This window comes from Pongo pygmaeus, chromosome 16, assembly GCF_028885625.2.
Source record: "Pongo pygmaeus isolate AG05252 chromosome 16, NHGRI_mPonPyg2-v2.0_pri, whole genome shotgun sequence".
Lineage (NCBI taxonomy): Eukaryota > Metazoa > Chordata > Mammalia > Primates > Hominidae > Pongo > Pongo pygmaeus.
The window spans coordinates 49,043,313-49,061,205 of record NC_072389.2 but is presented as its reverse complement, the minus strand read 5'-3'; the positions used below and the strand labels follow the sequence as shown (position 1 = coordinate 49,061,205).

Genomic DNA, 17,893 nt, shown 5'->3' with positions numbered 1-17,893 from the left:
AGCACTTTGGGAGCCTGAAGCAGGTGTAGTGCTTGAGCTCAGGGGTTTGCGATGAGCCTAGGCAACATAGTGAGACCCCTGTCTCTACAAAAAATAAAAAACTTAGCCAGGTGTGGTGGCACATGACCATAGTCCCAGCTACTCAGGAAGCTGAGGTGGAGAATTGCTTGAGCCTGGGAAGTTGAGGCTGCAGTGAGCTATGATCATGCCACTGCACTCCAGCCTGGGCAACAGAGTGGGACCGTATCTCAGGGGCAGGAAAAAAAAAAAAAAAAAAGTAGTCTCTATCCAATGCTTCTCCAGTTCTTTCATTACCCCTATACTTCCTTAATCTCCTAAAGCCTTTGTTCCTTACTTACCTCATTGTCAAAGCTATTCTCTCAACTCACTAATGGTACCCTATTTTCAAAATCAATGGCCTTTTCTCCATTCTTTTAACTTCTGTGCAAAAGGCTCTGCCAACCTCCCATCCTTGAAACTCATCTCTTGGCTTCTAAAACATACTATTCTGATCTTCTTCCCACTTTTTTGCTTCAGTTTTCTTTGCTAAATCCTATCACCTCCTATCCCCACTCACATCTTATCAAAATAAGGGAGAATCTATGATCCCAAAATAAGAACTTGGTTTCTGTCTTCAGACTTGCAAATTTTGTTTATAAACCCCAACCAACTTCAAGTCACCACTATTTCTTCATCTTCATTAATTGTCCTTATGGCATTTTTCATGTCTTTGGTCTTCTTCCCCAATAAGAAAATAAATTCAGAGAACATTAACTTGACTTTTCTCAATTTTGTAACAACAGACAGCATTTCATGCAGAATTATATGCACAATGAATGGAATTCAGTATCTATTTCTGACTCATCAAAGATGACTAAAATCATTCCAAAGCAGGTCCCTGGGAAGATATTTTGATACAGCTTAGAAACTGTTTCTTAGTCCATTTGGGATGCTAAAACAACATACCATAAACTGAGTGGCTTATCAACAGCAGCATTTCTCACAGTCCTGGCGACTAGGAAGACCAAGATCAAGGTTCCAGTTCATTCAGTGTCTGGTAAGGGCCTACTTTCTGGTTCATAGTTGGTGCCTTCTAGCTGTGTCCTCACATGGTAGAAGGGACAGTGGTCTCTCTTGGGTTTCTTTTATAAGGGCACTAATCTTATTCATGACCTAATCACCTCCCAAAGGTCCTACCTCCTAATACCATAGGGATTAGCATTTCAACATATGAATTTTGGGGGAGACAAAAACATTCAGACCATAGCAGACCACATTTTAAACACAACTAGAAAACTAAACTTCGGGCTGGGTGCGGTGGCTCACGCCTGTAATCCCAGCACTTTGGGAGGCCAAGGCAGGCAGATCACGAGGTCAGGAGATCAAGACCATGGTGAAACCCCATCTCTACTAAAAATAGAAAAAATTAGCTGGGCGTGGTGGCAGGCGCCTGTAGTCCCAGCTACTCGGGAGGTCGAGGCACAAGAATGGCATGAACCCGGGAGGCAGAGCTTGCAGTGAGCCGAGATCACACCACTGCACTCCAGCCTGGGCGACAGAGCAAGACTCCCTCTCCAAAAAAAAGAAAACTAAACTTTGATCTTTTTTTTTTTTTTTCTACAGAGTCTCGCTCTGTCGCCCAGGCTGGAGTGTAGTGGCACGATCTTGGCTCACTGCAAGCTCCCCCTCCCAGGTTCATGCCATTCTCCTGCCTCAGCCTCCCGAGTAGCTGGGACTACAGGAGCCTGCCACCACGCCCGGCTAATTTTTTGTATTTTTAGTAGAGACGGGGTTTTTCAGTAGAGACAGGGTTTCACTGTGTTAGCCAGGATGGTCTCGATCTCCTGACCTCGTGATCCACCCGCCTCGGCCTCCCAAAGTGCTGGGATTACAGGCGTGAGCCACCACTCCCAGCCCTTTCTTTTTTTTTTTTTTTTTTGAGACGAAGTCTTACTCTATCACCCAGGCTGGATGGCACAGTGTCGACTCACTCCTATCTCCGTCTCCTGGGTTCAGGCAATTCTCCTGCCTCAGCCTGCTGAGTAGCTGGGATTACAGGCACCTACCACCACGCCCAGCTAATTTTTGTATTTTTTAGTAGAGACGGGGTTTCACCATGTTCGCCAGGCTGGTCTCGAACTCCTGACCTCAGGTGATCTGACTGCCTCAGCCTCCCAAAGTGCTGGCATTACAGGCGTGACCCACTGCGCCCGGCCACTTTAAATGTGTATGTGAAAAGATCACACAAAGTGTAACAAAGTTTTCTGGCAGTTAATTTATGACCAGATGGTTAATGATATTCAAGCTAAAAATATTAAAGTTCTATAAAGCAAATTTAAATTCCTCCAGATTTCTAAAATTTGGAATCATAAAGCATCATAAAGCCCAAAACTGTAAGTCTCACGCAACATTTATAAACACATGGCTCTAGCCTATTCTCTTCCACACTATTTGCTTTAGTCAAACTATAATATATTCAAGAAATTTAATAACTTACCAAATCACAAAGTCCAACTTGCCCAAATTTGGCCCCAACTGCTACCAAAGTTCTAGCTTCTGATGGGTGGAGAGCCATAGAGAATATTGGGCCTGTGGTAACTTTGTAAACAGTATCTTCACTAATGACCATGCCATTTAAATTGGCTTTGTAGCTAAGAAAATTACAAAGTTAAATTTTGTAAGTAAAACCAATCTCAATAGTCAAAATAAAAGATTATTCAAAAAGAAAAATCACAATTAGCAAATAAATATGGGAACTATTCAATCTCCTGGTAACCAACGAAATCAAATTAAGCAATACTCTTTCACTTTTTAAATTACCCTTGATAATTTTAATAACACCAAAAACTGGTAGGCTGCAGTTAAATACACATACTCACACATATTGCTAATGGAAGAGTAAGTTCATATAAAATGTTCAGAAGAAAAAAAAAGACCTTTGAGCAACAATTCGGCAATGTGTACTAAAAGCCATAAAAATGTTCACAATATTTGACGCATTAATCTCACTTCTGGAAATCTAACCTAAAGAAATAATCCATATACTTCAACAAACACATACACAAACACACAAAGCTAAATAGAAAACAACCACAAATACCAACCAGATAGGAGGAGAAGTGAACTCCTTCTACTCAATGGAATATTTTATAATTATTCAATAATTTTAAAGACTCTAGTAACATGCAACCACAAATGAAAAAAACAACGCAGGCCAGGCACACTGGCTCACACCTGTAATCCCAGCACTTTGGGAGTCCAAGGCAGACAGCTCACTTGAGCCCAGGTGTTCAAGACCAACCTGGGCAACACAGCAAAATCTCATCTCTACAAATACAAAAATTAGTGAGATGTGATGGTGCACGCCTGTAGTCCAACCTACTTGGGAGGCTGAGGTGGGAGGATCATTTGAGCCCAGGAAGCGGAGGTTGCAGTGAGCCAAGATAGTGCCACTGCACTGCAGCCTAAGTGATAGAGGGAGACTTTGTCTCAAAAAACAAAAAAAAAAAAAAGAAAAAGAAAAAAGTGTAATGCAAAATTGTATATACATTACAACATATAGTAAAAATGTATGTGGATTCACTCATTTATTCAACATTGAACATATATTATGTGCCAGGCACTGTTCTGGTTATTGAAATAGAATTCTTGCCCTCATGAAGCTTATATCCTAGTGGTATTGTATATGGCAACACTTGAGAGGAAATACACAAAAACAACAGTTGTTAGGGTGGAAACATTTCATCTCACTTTCAAAATTCCCTAAAATGGTGTATAGTCTTTAAACTCAAACATCTCAAAAAATATAAAAGAAACACAAGGAATTTCAACTTACCTTTTAATGCTAGATAACCCCTTCTCAGTGTTCTTACTACTTGGCTGAAACATTAGGAGAGATCAAAGAACTAAGTTAATATGTATATATTTTTACATATATATATTTCCTTAACAGATGATTCTAAAGGCTATTAGCCTTCCCAAGTGATACCTTGCTCATTCCTGCCCATGTCTGCAGAAATCCTTTAAATCGTTCATTGCTGTCTTCTTGATTTTCAGAAGTCATTTCTAAAGGCCCAGGAGGTAACAAAGGCTGTTATAAAAAATAAAAAGTTATTTGTTGGGCTCCCTGCCCTAGAATGTAAACACAAAGAGGGCAAGGGTATTTGTCTGTTTTCCCCACAACTTCACTTTCAACATCAACAGTAATTGTGGCATATCATGGACATTCAAAATAATTGTTCAATAAATGAATGCCAGGTACCCTATAAAGTAATAATAACATGTATTATCTCATTTAATCCTCTCAACAACCTAGCAAATGAGGTATCACATTTTAAAGACAGTGGATTGAAACTTAGAGACTGTAATCCCAGCACTTTGGCAGGCCGAGGCAGGTGGATCATGAGGTCAGGAGTTCGAGACCAGCCTGGCCAATATGGTGAAATCCCATCTCTACTAAAAATACAAAAATTTGCTGGGCGTGGTGGCAGGCACCTGTAATCCCAGCAACTCAGGAGGCTGAGGCAGGAGAATCATGTGAACCCAGGTGGTGGAGGTTGCAGTGAGCCGAGATTGCGCTATTGCACTCCAGCCTGGGCAACAGGGCGAGACTCCATCTCAAAAAAAAACAAAAAAAAAAACCAGAAACTTAAGAGGAGTTAACTTGCCCAAAGTCACACAGCCAATAACTGGAGAAGCTGAGAATTGACTCAGATTATCTTAACTCATTACTCAGTATTATATCTACATTAGTATTTTTTTAAACAGTTTGTAACCAATTAATGGGTGAGAAATCATGTTAATATGTCACAACTAGCAATTTGTTTTAGCGAATGAGAACAGAATAGAAATACCAGGCCAGGTACATGGCTCACACCTGTGATCCCAGCACTTTGGGAGGCCGAGGCAGGCAAATAGCTTGAGGCCAGAAGTTCTAGACCAGCCTGGCCAACATGGCAAAACCCCATTTCTACTAAAAATACAAAAATTAGCCATGCATGGGCCAGGCGCGGTGGCTCACGCCTGTAATCCTAGCACTTTGGGAGGCCGAGGCGGGTGGATCATGAGGTCAGATCAAGACCATCCTGGCTAACGCGGTGAAACCCCGTCTCTACTAAAAATACAAAAAAATTAGCCAGGCGCGGTGACAGGTGCCTATAGTCCCAGCTACTCGGGAGGCTGAGCCAGGAGAATGGCATGAACCTGGGATGCAGAGCTTGCAGTGAGCCGAGATGACGCCACCGCACTCCAGCCTGGGCAACAGAGCAAGACTCTGTCTCAAAAAAAAAAAAAAAAATTAGCCAGGCGTGGTGGCACACAACTATAGTCCCAGCTACTCTGGAGGCTGAGGCATGAGAATCACTTGAACCCGGGAGGCGGAGGTTGCAGTGAACTGAGATTGTGCCACTGCACTCCAGGCTGGGTGACAGAGGGAGACTGTCTCAAAAAGAAAAAAAAAAAGAAATACCAAAGTGCACCACACGTAGTAAGTGTCATTTGACAAACTGTGGTTTCAGTTGCATATATGTGTGATGCTTACAATGTAAATATATATATATATATATATATTTTTTTTAATTAATGTCTCAAGTGATGCTCCCACCTCAGCCTCCTGAGGAGCTGGGACTACAGGCACATGCGACCACACCCAGCTAATTTTTGTATTTTTTTTGTAAGAACAGGGTTTCTTGATGTTGCCTAGGCTGGTCTCAAACTTCTAGGTTCAAGCGATCCTCCTGCCTCAGCCTCCCAAAGTGCTGGGATTACAGGCATGGACCACTACACCTGGCCATAAATATATTTCTTGTGGGCTGAGGCTTCAAAAATATTTGAAGCTACTCTTGTATGCTGCTTCCCATAACACCTAGATTTGCAATTTGCTCCCAAAGCACCAGCCTAATTAGTGCTATCTTCCTATTTACAATTAAATACTTACATATAAAGTATTAAAAATAGGTGTTCTTGAATAAAAAATATTTAGAAAATGTTTGCTAAATAAAACTCTACTCACTAAAATTAAACTACACATTATCACGTATTATTTATTAACATTAATAACTATATTCTATTGATTACTAAGCCCTTAATATGTGAGAAACTTTATAGATATGATTTCATTTATCTTAACAGTAGCTCTTTGAGGTTTTTTTTTAAACTGACGTAAAATTGTACGTATTTACTGAGGGTTCTATTATTGCTGACATTTTTTTAATGGGGAAACAATCAGAAAGGTTAATTAACTCACCCACAATCCTACAGCAGGTAAGTCCTGCAGAAATACAGAATCCAATCCAGTCTTTACGACTTCAAAATCTTACTCATTAAACCATACAAACGGGCCGGACACAGTGGCTCACACCTGTAATCCCAGCACTTTGGGAGGCCGAGGCAGGCAGACCACTTCAGGTCAGGAGTTCAAGACCAGCCTGGCCAGCATGGTGAAACCCCATCTCTACCAAAAATATAAAAAATCAGCCAGGTATGGTGGCATGTGCCTGTAATACCAGCTATTCAGGAGGCTGAGGCAGGAGAATCACTTGAACACGGGAGGAAGGGGTTGCAGTGAGGCAAGATCATGCCACTGCACTCCAGCCTGGGCGACAGAGTGAGACTCCATCTCAAGAAAACAAAACAAAACAAAACCATACAACATTCAAGTATTAATGAAATATAAAATTAAACATAATTTAATGAACTTTTAGTCTAGTTTCAAACACTTCAAATTTTTCAGTATTTTATTACATTAAAATATTATATTTACACATTTTCTTACAGTTTCATCTGCTACTAATGTCGGCGGTGTTGGAGCTGCTGGTAATGAAACTCCCGAAGGATCAACTTTTAGTAATCTCATTGACCTTCTACATCCAATCCCATTTTCTCTCTTAGGCTTCTTTCTAAAGGAGTGGGGAAAAACTCATGTTACACTCACAAAACAATAAAATGTATTTACTAATATTAAAGAGATAACTTCTAGGAATATATCCCACAGATATATTTATAAATTACATAGATATATATATACATGGCCACAATTATTTTAATAAGAAGTATGGAAAAAACAAACCTAAATGTTCATCAAAAGGAGATGAGGTCTGTTAAATTATGGTATACATAGTTAATAGAATAATATGCAGCCATAAAAAGAATGATATAGATCTTTATGCACTGCTGAAAGGAACCCTCGGTTATAAAAAGCAAAAACAAAGACCAGTACGTGTTTAAAAAAAGGTTACATATACACATACATTTGTACATGCTGAGGTTACCTATGGAGGAATACACATAAAACTACTACTTCTAGGGAAAAGGCCTGGAAAACTAAGGTCTAAAATAGGAAGGAAACTTAAAACATTTCACTGCATTCCCTTCCATACACTGTAGTTTACTTTTTAAATAATATACATTCTCTATTTTTTTATGCACAATTTTTTCATTTTAAAAAAAGTAATTCATTTTAAAATGTTGGGGAAAGAGAAGCCTCTGAAATTATTTCCAAAAATTCACATAAAAAATTATCAGTTATAGTCCACATTACTTCGAGAATTAGTAAAACCTATTATTGATTGAAAGTACACTATATACTAAAAACTGTAGTCAACATTCCATCTCATATTTAATCCTCAAAAAAGACACCTGAGTATATGGAATATGGGCTGTCACACAATCCTAGAAATCTACTCCTAGAGAAACTCCCATACATAGGCACTAAGAGACTTAAGAATGTTTAGAGCAGCACTTTTCATAATAAAAATAACAACTCAATTGTTCATCAACAGTGGAATAAAATGTAGTACATTCATACAGTGGAATATCATATAGCAGAAAAAAATAATGAAATAAAGCTGTGCACATCAACATGGGTAAATTGAAAAGCATAAATATGTAAAGATGAGCAAAATAAGAAAATCTCAGAATATAAAAAAGGCATATTGTATGTGAACACCAAAAAAAGACAAAGCTAAACAATATAGTGTTTAAGGATACACTCATTGGTAGTAAAACTATAAATCAATAGCCAGGCACAGTGGCTCACACCTGTAATCCCAGCACTTTGGGAGGCTGAGGTGGGTGGATCACTTGAGGTCCAGAGTTCCAGACCAGCCTTGCCAACATGGCGAAAACCCCGTATCTACTAAAAATACAAAATTTAGCCAAGCATGGTCATGAGCACCTGTAATCCCAGCTACTCAGAAGGCTGAGGCATGAGAATTGCTTGAACCTGGGAGGCAGAGGCTGCAGTGAGCCAAGATCATACCACTGTACTCCAGCCTGGGCAACAGAGCGAGACTGTCTCAAAAAAATAAATAAATAAAAATGAAACTATAGGCTGGGCACGGTGGCTCACGCCTGTAATCCCAGCATTTTGGGAGGCCGGGGCAGGCGGATGACGAGGTCAGGAGATCGAGACCATCCTGGCTAACACGGTGAAACCCCGCCTCTACTAAAAATCCAAAAAATTAGCCGGGCGTGGTGGTGGACGCCTATAGTCCCAGTTACTCGGAAGGCTGAGGCAGGAGAATGGCATGAACCTGGGAGGTGGAGGTTGCAGTGAGCCGAGATCGCGCCACTGCACTCCAGACTGGGCAACAGAGCAAGACTCCATCTCAAAAAAAAAAAAAAAAAGCAATAAATAAATGCAAGGAAATATTACCACAAAATTCAGCAAAGTGGTTGTATCAGGAGGGACGGGTATATATGGGCCTTCAGGGGTACTCGAAATTTGTATTAACCTGGATGGCAGGTACATGGATGGGACCTGTATAATTTTTCAGCTACACAAATACATTATATGTACCTTTTTATATGTATATTTAATAATTTTCAAAAAATTTAAATCCTTCTAGATTAGCATAATGCCAGCTTTACAGAAAAGGAAAGAAAAAGTATATAAAGTATCCAAGGTTACTATCATAGCTGTAAGTGACTGAATCAAAACTTGAACCCAAATTTGCTAAATCTCAAAGGCTACACTTTCTCCTGTACATTATACAGCTTCCATGCTATCAACTTGCTACTACCTATACAACTATTAAGGGCTAGAATTTTGTGATTTAGGAAGAAATCACCAATCTTGGCTAATAAAAAACATGCAAATGTAAAGCTACTAATCAGCTGGCAACAGGACCAGTGCTACTGTTTTTCCAGTGTTAATGATGTTCCTCTTATAGTAACTTTTCACACTTGAAAATACTGGGCCATGATTAAAGGTCTAGCTTTTCTCAAGCTAATTGTCCTGTAACAGAATCAAACCAAGTAAATGAAGCTACATTTCATTAGGAACTGGCACTAAACAAATGAGCTAATGATACCAAGATTTTAGTTTCTTCATTTATACGTAAGCACTGCTAAAATGCAATGGAGATAATTCAAAATTTAAAAACCCTGGAGTTCAAATCCTAAAGCTATCACTTATAAGCTGTTTTGACTTTCAGCAAATAGTTGTTTTGTTTTTTTTTTTGAGATGGAGTCTCACTCTTATTGCCCAGGCTGGAGTGCAATGGTGCAATCTTGGCTCACCATGACCTCCGCCTCCCGGGTTCAAGCGATTCTCCTGCCTTAGCCTCTTGAGTAGCTGGGATTCAGACATGTGCCACCATACCCAGCTAATTTTTAATTTTTTTTTTTTTAGTAGCAATGGGGTTTCTCCATGTTGGTCAGGCCAGTCTTGAACTCCCGACCTTAGGTGATCCCCCTGCCTCAACCTCCCAAAGTGCTGGGATTATAGGCATGAGCCACCGCACCCAGCCAACAATTTTATCTTTTGAGCCTGATTTCTAACTCACAAAATGAATATATTACCTACCACATACAGTGGTTGTCAGAGTTAAATGAGATAATATAGGACAAAATTGCTAGATCACTGCAGTATGTTTCATAGATATTCAATAAATGTTAATTCCTTTCCTTTATTCTAGGACTAAGAAAACAAAAACAAATTGAGATGCAAAAAGATAGCTAGAAAAATTAAAAGTAAGTAGAAGAATCTTTAAGAATAATAGTTTTCTAAGTGACAATTTAGTGGAAATAAAGATTTCCCTCCATTAGTAGCAACAATAAATATAAACAAAATTCAGCTCTCAATTTCATTTGCTTCATATTCCTTTGATGAAGATGAGAATTGTAAAGTTATTAAAGGGTAGCATTCCCTCAGAGATCCTAGAGGGACTGAGATTAAATAGCACTTTATGATCTGTTAAGCTTACTATGCCAAACCATTTTTTTTCAAATTATAAAACAGTTGAGCAATGTATCATGGTTCAGGCATTGCAAACTAGATATTTTACCTTTTGGATTTAGGAGGCTGTCTCTTCTCTATCATTTCACGGAGTCTTGCAGCAGACTGTTAAGTATAAAAATCATGTAAAAATGTTATAACTACGTATCTTACCTTTTAAAATATTAAGCATCTGCTACTATACCCACACTAAACTAACGTCTATTCAGGAACTAAAGATCCTTAAGATAGGCCATGAGTCAGGATCAGCACCACTGTACTCCAGCCTGGGCAATGCAGCGAGACCCTGTCTCAAAAAAAAGACAGGCCGGGCATGGTGGATCACAACTGTAATCCCAGCACTTTGGGAGGCCAAGGCAAGTAGATCACCCGAGGTCAGCAGTTCGAGACCAGCCTTACCAACATGGTGAAACCCCATCCCTACTAAAAATACAAAAATTACAGGCGTGGTAGCGGGCGCCTGTAATCCCAGCTACTCAGGAAGGTAAGGCAGGAGAATCACTTGAACCCGGGAGGCAGAGGCAGAGGTTGCAGTGAGCCAAGATCGTGCCATTGCACTCCAGCCTGGGCGACAAGAGCAAAACTCAGTCTCAAAAAAAAAAAAAGACAAAAAAATAATGGCTTAGAATCAACGGAATACAGTAACCTCTTCCTATTAAGCACAAAACCTGCTCCTATTTTACCCTCCCTCATTTGACACTATGAAACCTGGTATTTTATTGATCTGGGGGGAGTTATGACATCTTGGGTTTTATGGCTCTTGTTGTTGCTGTTTTGAGACAGGGTCTTGCTCTGTTGCCCAAGCTGGAATGCAGTGGCACGATCATAGTTCATGGCAGCCTTGACTTTCCAAACTCAAGCCATCCTTCCACTTCAGCCACCCCAGTAGCTAGGACTCCAGGCATGCATCACTATGCTCAACTAATTTACTTTTTATAGAGATTGGCGGGGGCGGGGGTGCGGCGGGTCTCCATATGTTACCCAGGCTGATATCAAACTCCTGGCCTCAAGCGATTCTCCCACCTCAGCCTCCCAAAGTGACAGGATTACAGGCGCTACCCACTGTTCCCGGCCCTTCGTCTTGGTTTTAAATACAGACTCCACACAAACCTCAGACAACTGAAGAGAAGCAAAAAAGTCTGCGTTTTCTGATATGTTCTTCAGTCTCTTCCTTTCGTAGGGTGACAATCCTGAAAAATCATCCTATAAAATTACACCAAAAAGATTCCATTACTTTATATAATCTATAGGAAAAGCACTTCACAAAACTACGTTTCATTTTGTACATGAATACTTTACTTCAAATTGTACTTCTCTATTCATTTCATGCTATCTTACCAAAACAGACATTTGCTGGATTGGATATTGCAGTAAGTCTGGATTTGGGATACCCCCAGAATATCTGTATGGCTTGCCAGTTAAGAAGTGATTTGATATTAGAAATCAAGTAGTATAATCTAGTAGCAAATTATTTCCTAGTGGCAGTTAATTGTACTATGACACAAAAGTTATTTTTGGCCAGGGGCGGTGGCTCACGCCTGTAATCCCATCAATTTGGGAGGCTGAAGTAGATGGATCACCTGAAGTCAGGAGTTCAAGACCAACCTGGCCAAAATGGTGAAACCCCATCTCTACTAAAAATATAAAAATTGGTCAGACATGGTGGCTCACACCTGTAATCCCAGCACTTTGGGAGGCCGAAGTGGGCAGATCACCTGAAGTCAGGAGTTCGAGACCAGCCTGGCCAACATGGTGAAATCCTGTCTCTACTAAAAACACAAAAAAAAAAAAAAAAAAAAAAAATTAGCTGGGTATAGCGGCAGGCGCCTGTAATCCCAGCTACTCGGGAGGCAGGTGCAGGAGAATCGCTTGAACCTGGGAGGTGGGGGTTGCAGCAAGCCGAGATCGCACCACTGCACTCTAGCCTGGACAACAAGAGCGAAACTCCGTCTCAAAAAGAAAAAAAAAAAAAAAGTTATTTTTTTCCAACAAAAAAAGTCCTTTAAATGCAGTAGAGTGAATAAGTACATGTCTCTACTTTCTCCTAAAAAGCCACTAATGTAACAGTAAGCTAATTTTATAAAACCCTGAGATACAAGACAGTATATTCAGGAAATAGCAAAATACTGTAAGAAAATTCAAAAAATAATAACTCGCCCCTCCCCCTCTCCCTCTCCCTCTCCCTCCTTCGGTCTCCCTCTGTTGCGGAAGCTGGACTGTACTGCGGTGATCTCGGCTGGCTGCAACCTCCCTGCCTCGGGCTCCTGTGATTCTCCTGCCTCGGCCTGCCGAGTGCCTGGGATTGCAGGCGCGCGCTGCCACGCCTGACTGGTTTTTGTGTTTTTGGTGGAGACGGGGTTTCGCCCTGTTGACCTGGCTGGTCTCCAGCTCCTGGCCTCGAGTGATCTGCCCGCCTCGGCCTCCCGAGGTGCTGGGATTGCAGACGGAGTCTGGCTCACTCAGTGCTCAATGTTGCTCAGGCTGGAGGGCAGTGGCGTGATCTCGGCTCGCTACAACCTCCACCTCCCAACCGCCTGCCTTGGCCTCCTAAAGTGCTAAGATTACAGCCTCTGCCCGGCCGCCATCCCCTATAGGAAGTGAGGAGCATCTCCGCTGGGCCGCCCATCGTCTGGGATGTGAGGAGCGCCTCTGCCCGGCCGCCCCGTCTGGGAAGTGAGGAGCGCCTCTGCCTGGTCGCTCCGTCTGGGAGGCGAGGAGCACCTCTGCCCAGCCACCCCGTCTGGGAGGAAGTGAGGAGCGCTTCTGCCCGGCCGCCACCGCATCTGGGAGGAAGTGAGGAGCGCCTCTGCCCGGCAGCCCCCTCTGGGAAGTGAGGAGCGCCTCTGCCCGGCCGCCCCCTCTGGGAAGTGAGGAGCGCCTCTACCTGGCCGCCCCGTCTGGAAAGTGAGGAGCGCCTCTGCCCGGCCGCCCCGTCTGGGAGATGAGGAGCGCCTCTGCCCCGCCGCCCGGTCTGGGAGATGAGGAGCGCCTCTGCCCGGCCGCCCAACCTCTGGAAAGTGAGGAGCGCCTCTGCCCGGCCGCCCTGTCTGGGAGGTGAGGAGTGCCTCTGCCCGGCCGCCACCCTGTCTGGGAGGAAGTGAGGAGCGCCTCTGCCTGGCCGCCCCCTCTGGGAGATGAGGAGCACCTCTGCCCCGCCGCCCCGTCTGGGAGGTGAGGAGCGCCTCTGCCTGGCCGCCACCCCGTCTGGGAGGAAGTGAGGAGCGCCTCTGCCCAGCCGCCCCGTCTGCGAAGTGAGGAGCGCCTCTACCTGGCCGCCCCGTCTGGGAGGTGAGGAGCGCCTCTGCCCGGCCGCCACCCCGTCTGGGAAGCGAGGAGCGCCTCTGCCCGGCTGCCCCGTCTGGGAAGTGAGGAGCGCCTCTGCCCAGCCGCCCTGTCTGGGAGGTGAGGAGCACCTCTGCCCGGCTGCCACCCCGTCTGGGAGGAAGTGAGGAGCGCCTCTGCCCGGCCGCCCCGTCTGGGAGGTGAGGAGCGCCTCTACCCGGCCGCCCCGTCTGGGAAGTGAGGAGCGCCTCTACCCGGCTGCCCCCTCTGGGAAGTGAGGAGTGTCTCTGCCCGGCCACCCCGTCTGGGAAGTGAGGAGCGCCTCTGCCCGGCCGCCCATCGTCTGGGAGGTGAGGAGCGCCTCTGCCCGGCTGCCACCCCGTCTGGGAGGAAGTGAGGAGCGCCTCTGCCCGGCCGCCCCGTCTGGGAGGTGAGGAGCGCCTCTGCCCGGCCGCCCCATCTGGGAAGTGAGGAGCGCCTCTGCCCGGCCGCCCCGTCTGGGAAGTGAGGAGCACCTCTGCCCGGCCGCCCCGTCTGGAAGATGAGGAGCGCCTCTACCCGGCCGCCCATTGTCTGGGATGTGAGGAGCGCCTCTGCCCGGCCGCCCCATCTGGGAAGTGAGGAGCGCCTCTGCCCAGCCGCCCTGTCTGGGAGGTGAGGAGCGCCTCTGCCCGGCTGCCCTGTCTGGGAGGTGTACCCAACAGCTCCGAAGAGACAGCGACCATCGGGAGTGGGCCATGAGGATGATGGCGGTTTTGTTGAAAAGAAGGGGGGGAAGTGTGGGGAAAAAGAAAGGAGAGATCAGATTGTTGCTGTGTCTGTGCAGAAAGAGGTGGGCATAGGAGACTCCATTTTGTTCTGACTAGGAGAAATTCTTCTGCCTTGGGATGCTGTTGATCTATGGCCTTTCCCCCAGCCCTGTGCTCTCTGAAACTCAGGGTGAAATGGATTAAGGGCGGTGCAAGATGTGCTTTGTTAAACAGATGCTTGAAGGCAGCATGCTCTTTAAGAGTCATCACCACTCCCTAATCTCAAGTACCCAGGGACACAAACACTGCAGAAGGCCGCAGGGACCTCTGCCTAGGAAAACCAGAGACCTTTGTTCATGTGTTCATCTCTCCACTATCATCCTATGACCCTGCCATATCCCCCTCTCTGAGAAACACCCAAGAATGATCAATAAATACTTAATAAAAAAAAAAAAGAACTCAATAACTAGTTTTTAAATCCATTAAAAGGCTTAAATTTAGAAAGTAGAACAAAAAGATAAACACACGGACAGAAAAGACAAAAAAATAGAGACTCAGTCTTAGAGGTCCAATATCCAATTCATTGTTCGAGAAACTGCAGAGAAATTGGAAGAGAATCAATTATTAAAAAATAATATAAATGGGAGGCCGGGTGTGGTGGCTCACGCTTGTAATCCTAGCACTTTGAGAGGCCGAGGTGGGCAGATCACCAGGTCAGGAGATCAGGACCATCCTGGCCAGCATGGCAAAACCCCGTCTCTACTACAAATACAAAAATTAGCCGGGCGTGATGACACGAACCTGTAGTCCCAGCTACTTGGGAGGCTGAGGACTCCCGAGAGAATTAACAGGAGAATTGCTTGAACCCGGGAGATGGAGGTTGCAGCGAACCCAGATCATGCCACTGCACTCCATCCAGCCTGGGCCACAGAGCAAGACTCCGTCTCAAAAAACAAACAAAAAAAAAAGAAAAGAAAAGAAAAGAAAGGGCTGGGAACGGTGGCTCACGCCTGTAATCCCAGCACTTTGGGAGGCAGAGGCGGGCAAATCACAAGGTCAGGAGATCAAGACCATCCTAGCTAACACAGTGAAAGCCCATCTCTACTAAAGAATACAAAAAATTAGCCGGGCATGGTGGTAGGCGCCTGTAGTCCCAGCTACACAGGAGGCTGAGGCAGTAGAATGGCATGAACCCGGGAGGCGGAGCTTGCAGTGAGCGGAGATGGCGCCACTGCACTCCACCCTGGGCAACAGAGCCAGACTCCATCTCAAAAAAAAAAAAAAAGAAAAGAAAAGAAAGGGCTGGGAACGGTGGCTCACGCCTGTAATCCCAGCACTTTGGGAGGCAGAGGCGGGCAAATCACAAGGTCAGGAGATCAAGACCATCCTAGCTAACACAGTGAAAGCCCATCTCTACTAAAGAATACAAAAAATTAGCCGGGCATGGTGGTAGGCGCCTGTAGTCCCAGCTACACAGGAGGCTGAGGCAGTAGAATGGCATGAACCCGGGAGGCGGAGCTTGCAGTGAGCGGAGATGGCGCCACTGCACTCCACCCTGGGCAACAGAGCCAGACTCCATCTCAAAAAAAAAAAAAAAGAAAAGAAAAGAAAAATAACGTTAAGTGGGAGACTGAAGCAGGAGGATCACTGGAGCCCAGAAGTTCAAGGTTGTAGTAAGCTATGATGACACCACTGTGTTCTAGCCTGGGCAACAGAGTGAGACCCCATCTCTAAAAAATAATAGTTTGAAAACAAATATTATTTTAAAGTTTCTCAAAACTAAAGACATGAGCTTCCAGATTAAAAAGGCCCAATGAGTATGCAGCACAATGAATGAAAAAGGACCCAGGCAAGCAAGCACAGTGGCTCATGCATGTAATCCCAGCATTTTGGGAGGCCAGCAGGCAGATCACTAGAGGCCAGGAACTTGAGACCAGCCTGGCCAACGTGGCGAAACCCCATCTCTACTAAAAATACAAAAAAACTAGCTGGGCATGGTAGTGCACACCTGTAACCCCAGCTACTTGGGAGGCTGAGGCACGAGAGTTGCTTGAACCTGGGAGGCAGTGGTTCAGTGAGCCGAGATCACACCATTGCATTCTAGCTGCCAGGGCAAGAGCAAGACTGTCTCAAAAAAAAAAAAAAAAGCAGGCCGGGTGCGATGGCTCATGCCTGTAATCCCAGCACTTTGGGTGGGCGGATCACCTGAGATCAGGAGCTCCAGACCAGCCTAGCCACCATGGTGAAACCTAATCTCTACTAAAAATACAAAAATTAGCCGGGCATGGTGGCGCGTGCCTGTAGTCCTAGCTACTCAGGAAGCTGAGACAGGAGAATCGCTTGAACCTAGAAGGCAGAGGCTGCAGTGAGGCAAGACTGCCACTGCACTCCAGCCTGGGCGACAGGGTAAGACCCCATCTCAAGAAAACAAAAAAACAAAAAAACAAAGACGAACCCAGGCCTCAGCATGTTATCACAATTTTTTTTTTAAAGAGATAGCGCCTCACTCTGTCACCCAGGCTGAAGTGCATTGGCTTGATTATAACTTACTGCAGCCTTGAACTCCTGGGCTCCAGCCTTAGCCTCCCAAGTAGCTGAAACTACAGGCCTGCCTTACCACACCCAGCCAGGAAAGATCTTAAAAGCATGCAGCGGGAAAAAAAAGATCATAAAGAATCCAGAATCAGAATGGCACAAACTTTCAACATTGAAGGAAGCTGGAAGACAATGGAACAATGCATTAAAAATTCTAAGGAAAGATTAAATTATTTTCAACTTACAATTCTAAATCCAATTAGGTCATCAATCAAATATAAAGCTAAAGACTTTTTCCAGGCCAGGTGCAGTGGCTCACGCCTATAATCCTAGCACTTTGGGAAACTGAAGCGGGCAGATCACGAGGTCAGGAGTTCGAGACCAGCCTGGCCAATATGGTGAAACCCCATTTCTATTAAAAAAAACAAAAAGTTACAGTGACCTGAGATCGCACCACTACATTCCAGCCTGGGCGACAGCGTGAGACTCCGTCTCAAAAAAAAAAAAAAAAAAGACTTTTTCTGATATGCAAAGTATTGGCCTCGTATACACTTTTTCTCAGAAAGCTGTACTTCACCAAAATGAAAGAATAAACCAAGAAAGAAAGACATGGCATGCGCGGTGGCTCACGCCTGTAATCCCAGCACTGTGAGAGGCTGAGGCAGGCAGATCACTTGAGGTCAGGAGTTCAAAACCAGCCTGGCCAACATGGAGAAACCCCTTCTCCACTAAAAATACAAAAAATTAGCCAGGCATGGTGGCACACGCCTGTAATCCCAGCTACTCAGGACGCTGAGATGGGAGAATCGCTTGAACCTGGGAGGTGAAGGTTGCAGTGAGCTGAGATCGTGCCTCTGCACTCCATCCTGGGTGACAGAGTGAGACCCTGTCTCAAAAAAAAAAAGTATCTTGGCTGGGCTCAGTGGCTCACACCTGTAATCCCAGCACTTTGGGAGGCAGAGGTGGGCAGCCTGCTTGAGCCCAGGAGTTTTAGACCAGCCTGGGCAATAAACATGGCACACCCACATCTCTACAAAATAAAAAGTCAAAATTAGCCGGGCAAGGTGGCACATGCCTGTAGTCCCAGCTA

General features: G+C 44.5%; 1 protein-coding gene across 3 annotated transcripts in view; it reads right to left on the bottom strand.

Moving 5' to 3' along the window:
• Positions 1 to 17,893, bottom strand: part of WDR76 (WD repeat domain 76) — a 42,823-nt gene that overhangs the window by 20,318 nt on the left and 4,612 nt on the right. For all 3 annotated transcript variants that reach the window (XM_054452207.2, XM_054452211.2, XM_054452209.2), the window contains exons 3-8: positions 11,348 to 11,440; positions 10,287 to 10,342; positions 6,773 to 6,896; positions 3,989 to 4,090; positions 3,836 to 3,879; positions 2,498 to 2,651 (exon numbers count right to left, since the gene is read on the bottom strand). In XM_054452207.2, coding sequence (XP_054308182.1) covers positions 2,498 to 2,651; positions 3,836 to 3,879; positions 3,989 to 4,090; positions 6,773 to 6,896; positions 10,287 to 10,342; positions 11,348 to 11,440 — 573 coding nt within the window. The remainder of the gene's footprint in view (positions 1 to 2,497; positions 2,652 to 3,835; positions 3,880 to 3,988; positions 4,091 to 6,772; positions 6,897 to 10,286; positions 10,343 to 11,347; positions 11,441 to 17,893) is intronic.